General features: G+C 41.5%; 1 protein-coding gene across 1 annotated transcript in view; it reads right to left on the reverse strand.

Moving 5' to 3' along the window:
- The window catches only part of Iqub (IQ motif and ubiquitin domain containing), a 57,625-nt gene extending 50,754 nt beyond the window's left edge, over window positions 1-6,871 (reverse strand). Inside the window, exons 1-2 of the mRNA XM_021191394.1 lie at window positions 6,790-6,871; window positions 147-529 (exon numbers count right to left, since the gene is read on the reverse strand). Of these exons, the coding sequence (XP_021047053.1) occupies window positions 147-525 (379 nt within the window). The 5' untranslated portion in view covers window positions 526-529; window positions 6,790-6,871. The remainder of the gene's footprint in view (window positions 1-146; window positions 530-6,789) is intronic.
- Window positions 6,872-10,349: the final 3,478 nt, after the last annotated feature.

Below are 10,349 nucleotides of genomic sequence, written 5' to 3' on the forward strand. Positions count from 1 at the left end.
CACACACGGGGGGGGGAGAGAGAGAGAGAGAGAGAGAGAGAGAGAGAGAGAGAGAGAGAGAGATTTAAATTGAATTTTTTAAAACCTTTCCACTGAAGTTTAAATGAAACAAAAGACTACCCTTTGAAACATCCTACAGCTGATACCTGTTGCTAAAGACTCTCTCACTGATGTCTGCAAATCCTCTTTTATAGCTTTTATCTTATGCAGAAATGACATCTCATCATCTTCTTTCTGGTAATCTGAAAGTCTGTAATCTTGATCCGGAGATTCTGCGGCACTTCCAAGGGACGTGACCTCTTCCCTGGGTTTGGAGTCGTAGGATTTGGGGGTTGAAATACTAAGTTCACTATGCCTCTCCACTGTCTGCTCGCTCTCAGTGGTGAGCTCCTCCACTTCAGATTCGTGCTCTAGCATCACATCCGACCCTTCCGCTTCATCTGAAGGACGAGGAATACTGATGACTTCGGCAGCCTCTTCATCGTCAACTGTGGAGTCAGCTGCATGCTCCTCCGTATCGGACATTTTCCTAAATTAAGAGAAACAAAGTTACTACATATTTAAGTGTTTCTTCTCTGGGGCTGGACAGGTAGTTCTGTGGTTAAGAGCACTTGCTGACCACGCAAAGGACCTAGGCTTGGTTTCCAGCACCACAGGTGTGGCTCAGAAAGACCTGAAGCTCCAGGGCATCTGATTCTCCCTTCTGCCAACCAAGAACACCAGCCACACATGTGGTACCCATAAACATGTACAGACAAAGCTCTCAGAAACCGCCGGGCGTGGTGGCGGCGCACGCCTTTAATCCCAGTACTAGGGACACAGAGGCAGGCGGATTTCTGAGTTCGAGGCCAGCCTGGTCTACAGAGTGAGTTCCAGGACAGCCAGGGTTATACGGAGAAACCCTGTCTTGAAGAAAAAAAGAAGAAGAAAAAAAAAAAAGCTAAAAATGCTGATATATATTTTTGTTTATTGGATATTTTCTTTATTTACATTTCAAATGCTATCCCATTTCCCAGTTCCCCTTCTGAAAAACACCCTCCGCCCTGCTCACCAACCCACCCACTCCCACTTCCTGGCATTCCACCACACAACCTTCATAAGACACAGGGCCTCTCCTCCCATTGATGACCGACTAGGCCATCCTCTGCTGCATATGCAGCTGGAACCATGAGTCCCACCATGTGTAGCATTTGAAATGTAAATAAAGAAAATGTCCACCATGTTCTTTGATTGGTTTAGTCCCTGGGAGCTCTGGGGGTACTGGTTGGTTCATATTTGTTATTTCTCCTATGGGGCTGCAAACCCCTTCAGCTCCTTGGGTCCTTTCTCTAGCTCCTTCTTTGGGAATCCTATGTTCTGTCCAATGGATGGCTGTGAGCATCCACTTCTGTATTTGTCAGGCACTGGCAGAGCCTCTCAGGAGACAGCTATATCAGGCTCCTGTCAGCAAGCTCTTGTTGGCATCCACAACAGTGTCTGGGATTAGTGACTGTAAATGGGATGGATCCCCAGGTGAGTCAGTCTCTAGATGGTCATTTCTTCAGTCTCTGCTCCACACGTTGTCTCTGTAACTCCTTCCAAGGGTATTTTGTTCCCCACTTCTAAGATGGATAGAAGTATCCACACTATGGTCTTCCTTCTTCTTGAGTTTCATGTGGTTTGTGAATTGATACGTATTTTTTTTTTTAAGTTTATTTTCTTACTGGAGACAGGCATCAGATGAGATTTTAATTTTTAAAACTTACAGAATATTAAAAATAACCAAGGCCGGGTGTGGTGGCGCACACCTTTAATCTCAGCACTCTGGAGGCAGAGGCAGGCGGATTTCTGAGTTAGAGGTCAGCCTGGTCTACAAAGTGAGTTCCAGGACAGCCAAAACTATACAGAGAAACCCTGTCTCGAAAAACCAAAACCAAAACAAACAAACAAAAACAAAACAAAACCAAGAATCTTATAAATGGGATTTGGAATATGATATTTCCTGAGAGCATTTAGTGGAAAACATTATTTTTTATTTCTTTCTTATTCACTGAAACATCTCTTTAAGAAAGGGCCTGTTCATTTTTTTTTCAGAATATATAATATTGTATTTATGCTTTTGCCAATAAAAAGGATTCAATATTTCAAGAAAGCCAGCCAGACAATGACCTTGAATAAAAAATACACTCTGCATTAGCTCTGCTCTCACAAATAGAAGCAAAGACCTCAATGGCCTCTGACCCCAACATGGATATCCTATCAACTGTCAGACGTAATTGGAGTCAAAGTTACAGTAACTGAAGACTTGACCTTCGGAAGCAAAATGACAGTGCCTCAGTGTTTAGCCCAAAGTGGTCCACGTCATCCCAAAGCCAGGGTGCATGAAGATTGGTTGAGAGCAGGAGGAGCCAGGACAGAAAGAAGTCAATCAATAGAAGGGGGGATTTCTATAGCTCTGCCCAGTGTAGATTAAACCCCCCGCCTGAGGGATAGAATGAAGGGTAAAGTCTCTTTCTGGGCCTTCCATTTTGAGTACCATCCTTATGGGGAAAAAAAAAAATAGAATTATCACCCTACTAGAAGATGAGTACACACATATGTATATATGTCTCCATACTAGAAGATGCATACACTCATATGTATAGATATGTGTGTGTGGTTGGCATAAAATATACAATTGCTGAAGTCGACAGATAGGATATAAAGCTTCCTGTGGACAGAGGCGATCTGCCACAGACAGGCCCTGGGTGTCCTTTTTGGCCCTTAACTCAGTGTGACAGAGCAGAGGCTATGACCACTGCTTACTCTACTACTTTGGGGGTTTGGTTTACTGGGGGGAAAAAAATCCATGACTGCTAAGAAAAGAAAAAGAAAACAAAAGAAGAGAAGAGGAGGGGAGAGGAGGGGAGGGGAGGGGAGGGGAGGGGAGGGGAGGGGAGGGGAGGGGAGGGGAGGGGAGGGGAGGGGAGGGGAGGGGAGGGGAGGGGAGGGGAGGGGAGGAGAGGAGAGGAGAGGAGAGGAGAGGAGAGGAGAGGAGAGGAAAAGGAAAGAGAAAGAGAAAAGAACCCTCGTCCTCAGACAATAGCAGGACTTCTTTGGTTCACCACAAGAAGCGTTGAGAGTGCACGTACAGCTGTCCGTGCAGTCTCACTACACTGGTATGGGTTTGGACTGAGTGTGTAACCCCAGGGCTTCATGTGCTTGCAAGGTTGGCCTTACAAGATTCTAGAAGAATTATTTTTTAGATATTTACTTTATTTATATTTCAAATGTTGTCCCCTTTCCTGGTTTCCCTCCCTCTCCCCCTGCTCACCAACCCACCCACTCCTGCTTCCTGGCCCTGCCATTCCCCTATACTGGGGCATAGAGCCTTCACAGGACCAAGGGCCTCTCCTCCCATTGATGATCGACTAGGCCATCCTCTGCTACACACACAGCTGGAGCCATGAGTCCCACCATGTGTACTCATTGGTTGGTGATTTAGTCCCTGGGAGCTCTGGGGGTACTGGTTAGTTCATATTGTTGTTCCTCCGATGGAGCTGATAACCCCTTCAGCCCCTTGGGTATTTTCTCTAGCTCCATCCAATGGATGACTGTGAGCATCCACCTCTGTATTTTTCAGGCACTTGCAGAGCCTCTCAGGAGACAGCTCTATCAGGCTCCTGTCAGCAAGCTCTTGTTGGCACCCACAACAGTGTCTGGATTTGGTGGTTGTTTATGTGGTGGATGACCAAGTGGGGCAGTCTCTGGATAGCCATTCCTTCAGGCTCTGCTCTGAACTTTGTCTCTTTAACTCTTTTCCTGGGTATTTTGTTCCCCCTTCTAAGAAGGAACGAAGTATCCACACTTTGGTCTTCCTTCTTGGGTTTCATGTGGTTTGTGGATTGTGTCTTGGGGATGCCGAGCTTCTTTAAATGATGGAACCTAGTGGGAGGTCACCAGGGTGCTCCCTTCAGGAGGGACTGAGGCAATTATCCGAAGAGCCTGAGATTGATGTTTTAAAAAGAAAGGTAGCTTTATCTAACTCACAGTCCCGAAGACTGAAAGCTCAAGCAACATGGTGTCAATCTGACAAGGGACCCTCTGACTGTATCACCTCATTTCAGTCGGCACCATGGCACCATAATGACAGGAATGCTCTTGGGACTGCCAATTCCATCCATATGAACAAGCTGATATTTGTTTGCCCCACTCTATGCAACAGGTGATCACCTCCCGGAGCTAAACGCTAATTTCACAATCGGAGACTGTCCTGTATTTGGTAGCCCGAAACACAGGAATGATTTAAAATGGAGTAGAGTGTATCCAGCAGGTTTCCATCTTCAGTCTGCTGCTAATTAATATCTATTCCTAACACTCCCCATATGTCTATTAACACACTCCACTTGCACACAGAAATGTGTATAAACACTCACCGCAGCAAGTTTTACATGCAAATGATCAAGCACACATATTACAGGATGAGCTGGAAATGCAGGGATGCTCCTAGCGTAAATAGTATCAACAGCATCCCAGATACAATTTGAAAAGATGTTCTTAATTAGTTTTCAACTTTATAAACTTTAGTACAGTTTTTAATAACAAAAACCAGGAAGGGGAATATAAAGATAACCATTTTGTAATTCTAATTTTGTCATGACCAAATTTGGGTTTGGTGGTGAATAAGTACATAAAAATCTATTTGATCTGGGAAGTATCAAATTGAACATGAAGGTCCACACTTCCACTCCTGATGCCTGTTCTAACGGTACAGAAGTTCATTGAATTTTATAGACTTTGGGTCTGCTTAATTTTGATTTGTGATGTTTTTATTCATTTGCAAGTTTTTCAATTAATGTTAAAAGATTACTGTTAATAAGTTCATATAGTTTTTAAGAATATAGAATATGCTTAAAAGGAAAAAATTAAGCCAATAGAACAGTAAGGGAGAAAATAAACAGTAAAATAAACTTCTATTGTTAATACTCTAGTTTTACTTCTCAGAGTCAAGCAATATAATTTTACAAATTATTCCTTGATGAATTTATAATTGGAACCCTATATCCTAAAATATATAAACTTTTCTGCATTTTTAAACATTGATGCAGCTTTGTGTTTTTTACTCATTCTATACTTAACATTTTAAAATATTTATTTCTACCTCATTTTTCTCAATAATTGTAGAGTAGCTTAATTACAAAGATAAGCCACATTATATTCTATTGTTTCTCTACTATGAACATTTAAACTGTCTTCAGTTTTTTTTTTTAAGATTTTATTTATTTTATGTATATGAGTACACTGTAGCTGTTTTCAGACACACCAGAAGAGGGCATCGGATCCTATTACAGATGGTTGTGAGCCACCAAGTGGTTGCTGGGAATTGAACTCAGGACCTCAGGAAGAAGAGTCAGTGCTCTTAACCACTGAGCCATCTCTCCAGGCCCCTGTCTTCAATTTTTATACAAGTAAAAATTAGGGCTGCAACAAATGTACATTGTCTTATTTACAAATTTAAACACACTATGAAAGAAGTTTCTATAATTAGGTGAAAAGGCACAAAGGTCTCCATTAAAGTCCATAACTAAAATGCTTTTCTTAAAATTTGACACCATATTCCAGCCCTTTGATATTTGAGTGGAGGGCAGGTCTGAAATGGTTTAAGATGTTTACTATTGGGTGTTTCATTGTTAAAGTATGTGGTGGTGGTTTGAATAAGAATGGCCCCTGTAGGCTCATATAGTTGAATCCTTAGTCACCAGGGAGTGGAACTCTTTGATAGGATTAGAAGGATTTGGAGGTATGACCTTGTTGGAGGAAGTCTGTCACTGGGGGTGGGCTTTGAAGTTTGGAAAGCTCATGCATCTCTCCCCATCACCCTCTTTCTGCCTGTGGACCAGGATGTAGTACTCTCAGTCAGCTATTGCTCTAGTGCCATGCCTGTATGCTCGCCCACCATGATGAGCATGGACTAACTTACTAAGTGTAAGCAAGCCCCCAATGAAGTGCTTTCTTTTCTAGAAGTTGCCTCGGTCGTGGTGTCTCCTCACAGCAATAGAACAATGACAGAGGCAGAGTGTCACACTATTGGATGGAGGTGTGGACCTCTTGGCACAGCATCTCATTATGCATCCCAGGCTGGCCCTAAACTTGCCATCCTCCTGCCTCTTCTCCCCAGTGCTAAGGGTCATGCATCGCCAAGGAGGCTGAATTTCCTTCATTTTTATATATTATCCATTTAGACATGTTTCAGTCTTCATTTTAGTTTAAAAATAAAACTCAGTAGCTACTAAGATTGTATATAAAAAGTCTGCCACTTCACCTCTAATGCATGATATCATTTCTTCCCATTAAAGCCTGCTTCATGTAGAATACTGGTAAGACAGATTCCGTCTTGTCTTCAGTTTATAGACCTACTGAAGTTTTTGTTAGTAGGCAAGACAACGACGGGAGGAAAGCAGCATTCCTGGTAAGGAAAGTCTAAAGGCTCAATTCCCTGCAGACTGGAAATGGTCTCCATAGACCAGTCCCTGATCCGGGCACTCTCCTCTCCTCAGTACCCAGGAGGCAGGGTGGTGTAAACCTCCCATAGTGATCCTATTGATTCAAGATACCATATCAGTGGGGAGGGGATAACTAGAGAAGGGTCAAAAGAGGTGTGAAGCTTTGTAAGTTTTCTGTTTTTAAGTAAAGTTAAGGAGCATTGTCCTCTGACCAGAGAGCCCTGTGTCCAAGAGAGATCGGCACCCCTGCAAGGTCTAGCACGCCAGGCTCACTCCCAGTTAGAACCAGCAGTCATCTATGTAAGGGCTGCCAAACGTGTCCTCTTACCTGTTCAAGAAACAGTTATTACAGACCAAGAGGTTTCTCCAGTCCTCGGAAGCAGCTCCTGTCTGCTTAGATGTTCTGTTGCTGGCGTATCCTAGCAACTGGCAGCTTCCTCCGCCAGGGCACCGCCCCCGCGCAGTGGGAAAGGAACCAGACAGCCAGAGCAAAAGCGGAGGAGCCAGAAGTAGAGGTTGTTAGCTGCCAGGAACGGAGACCTTAAGATGATTCCACCGTAACCTTTCTCCTGGAGTTATCTCACACTTCTGCAAAGGCAGTCTGTAAACAGTCTAAGCTCACAGGTTACCTTCTTTAAAAATGCAGATGTGAACACTGAGACAGGGATTACAAAGGAACACAAGCTTACAACTGTGTGCTACCTATCTTCTTTTGTCCAGTTAAGATCTTTCCTTTAGCTTCCTGGCAGCCAGAAAGAACAGGAAGAATTATTAACTACTCTGCTTTTATAAGCCAGGAGAAGCAAAGCTTTTGTTTTTCTATCATCAAGTTATTTAGTCTTAAAATCAGTTTTAGAGAAAGGATCAAATATGTTCCTTGCACAAATTTCATGTGGCTATCTCACAATAACAGCAAATATTTAGTATTATCATTAAGCACAGCATCTTATCTGTATTTCAAATAGTCAATGCAATGATTCTATTGAAGGATTGCTATTAGCACTTCCATACTATTAAACACACACACACACACACACACACACACACACGATTAAATGAGAGCCAGTATTAAACTCCAGTCTGAATCGAGAGCCCAGATTTTTTTAAACCCTTACTGTGTGCTATGTTTAACATCCTTTGATATTTAAAGAGCTTAATGAAATTAAAAACGTGGTATAAAGTCCATTCCCCTCATTATAAAAGCCCTTGCCTATACCTTGTTGCTACAAATCCACTCTCATCAATTCGCTGACATCACTTTCCCACCCCATCACCTTCAAAGGCTTATCATTCATTATTCTCCTGTTAGAGGCAGTATGCAAACACCAGGGTTAGGAATAGAGACGGCAGAAAAATTCATGTTCTTTCCACTGCTAAGTGTAGCTTGATACCTACCACCTGTCTTAATAACTTACTGATAATGTACTACGAACTTAGCTTTCTATGCTCAATTTTAACACAGCCTTACCTAGAATGTGCTTTTCTTAGGTGGTCTATCTACATAGGTTACTTGGATAGGTTACTAACACATCAAAAGCACACACACACACACACACACACATATTCTTTCTCATAAATACATAAACGTGCTTGACTACATAAATGTTGATGTCCCCTGAATGAAAACAGCAATAGAAAAATAGTATTAATCAGAAAATAAAAACAAAGCCACGCTTTTTTTTAATCCAATTTTACTTTTTATCCTAGATCTATGCCCTTGGTTAGGTCTTGTTCATCTACTTTGTCATCTTGCACTTAGTCATAGGCTATTTTTTTTAATGTGCTTCCACTTTTACAAAGTCGCCACCTAGTGGCTTTATGAAATCAAGCATTTCAAAGTAACTCCACATGGAAATGTAACTTGATAAAAACAGGTAGGTAGAAAAACTATTAGAATAATTATTTACAATACTGAAGACCTGAACAGGTAGTAGGAAAACTATTAGAATGGTTATTTATAATACTAAAGACCTGAAAATTGTTTGGAAGTTACCCCTGACTTAATTTGCATCATTTGTGAACTTGTGAAGCCACATCCCCACATTCCTGAGATTTTTGAGGTACATCAGATGTTCAAGATTTCACTGAATTTTGAAAGGTAATGTAGATAGTTTGTATTAATACATCCTCAATCCTCAATCAAATACACTGACAGTTGTGACAAAATCACTTGTTCATACTAAAGTGGGATAGAAACCACAAACAGCCTTGTATCAACTTAGGTTGGGTTTATTTACAAATGAGCTATGGAAAACTTTCTCTTCAAGGGATCTGAAGGACTGTTTTACCCTGGAGAAAAGGAATCCAGGCTCCGAAAAAGAGTAAAATGTGATATTCTGTAACAAGGTAGTATATGTTTATCTCTAAGAAAGCTACAAGGTCATAGCATTTGAAATGTAAATGAAGAAAATATCTAATAAAAAATTGAAAAAAAAAAAAGAAAGCTACAAGGTCAAAAAGACAATCATGATATCCTGAAGCTATCTTGCTATTTAAAATCATATACAGAAATTAATATATCATTGATTACACTTAGGTATGCAACGTTTGAAGACTGCTTTGAAAATTAACTAACAGAGTAGGAAACACAATTTTGAGTTCTATGGCACATTCAAAACACACCCTGTCTTTACCCATGTGATTTGCTCTGTTCCCAGTCCACACAGCCATGGACACAGAATATTCTGGTAGTGGCAGCTCAGTCTGTGTCCCTGGTAGACCTCTTAGCTCTTTCTCAGCTCTTCTTGCACATGCGCTATGAAAAATAACAAGGAATTCATACCAGGAACCTGGAGAGAGGCAGTCTGTAGAATGCTTGATTTGCAAGAACCTAAATTTGCCTTCTAGAAGCCATGTTAACAAAACAAAGCAGGGTTGTGGCATATATTTGTAATTCCGATGCAGAATCTTCCTATGCCAATGAGGTAATTCTGTCTTAAAATAAAAAATAAAAATAAAAATAAAAATAAAAAGATGTGAATGCTGCTTGGGAAATAACACACTTCAAGTTGTGCTATGGTTCTGGTTCTGCACATACACACACACACACACACACACACACACACACACACACACACACACACACACACTGTGCTTGCCTCACTTGTGTGAAGGCCTAGGTTCAATTTCAAGCACCATTAAACACACACACACCCACACCCACACCCACACACACACACACACACACGCACACACTTCTGATCCAAGGATGGACAGCACTAGGTCACTTAGTTTTAGTTGACTATCTTTAAAGAGACTTTTCTGCAGTCTCCATCAACTAACTTCAATCTGAATGTACAATTTAGGATCTCACTATCCAGGTTCTTTATGGAAAACTTTAATGTAAACAAAACTGTGTGATGTTTAGCATATTCACTAACGTCCAGCACACGCGCATACAAAGGCATTACTTGTATACCTCTAAGAAGTTATCAGTAGACTTTACATGAGCCTTGTAAAGCAAATTTCCAGATGTAAATTCGCATCCTTTTGAAGAAACACCCAGACTTAGCAGCACTCTTCTTTAGGAAAGGGAGAAAAATCAAGGCAAGCCTTTTCTTCTATCCTGCATATCTGATAGGCAAGGGAGAGTGAGACTACGGGGCACAATGGAAGCTGCCGCTTGTTGGAATTCACACGCAACGGATGTGGCTTCCAGTAAGTGGCAGCCTAACATCACACTGTTTGTTCAGGACAGTCCTAGTGTATACCTGTCATCTTTATGAAACCATTACACACCCATTCACAATCATCCCAAGCTGAATATATCTATGGTTATCCGAGGTAAACGCCATTTTCATTCCAAAAGGAAGACTGCCCAGGACCTGGAATATTCAGCCGTAAAGTCCAGATGTGCAAAGCAGGGACACCAAAGTTGAAAGTCAATTT

The sequence above is a fragment of the Mus pahari genome, chromosome 2 (genome assembly GCF_900095145.1).
Source record: "Mus pahari chromosome 2, PAHARI_EIJ_v1.1, whole genome shotgun sequence".
NCBI classification, from domain to species: domain Eukaryota; kingdom Metazoa; phylum Chordata; class Mammalia; order Rodentia; family Muridae; genus Mus; species Mus pahari.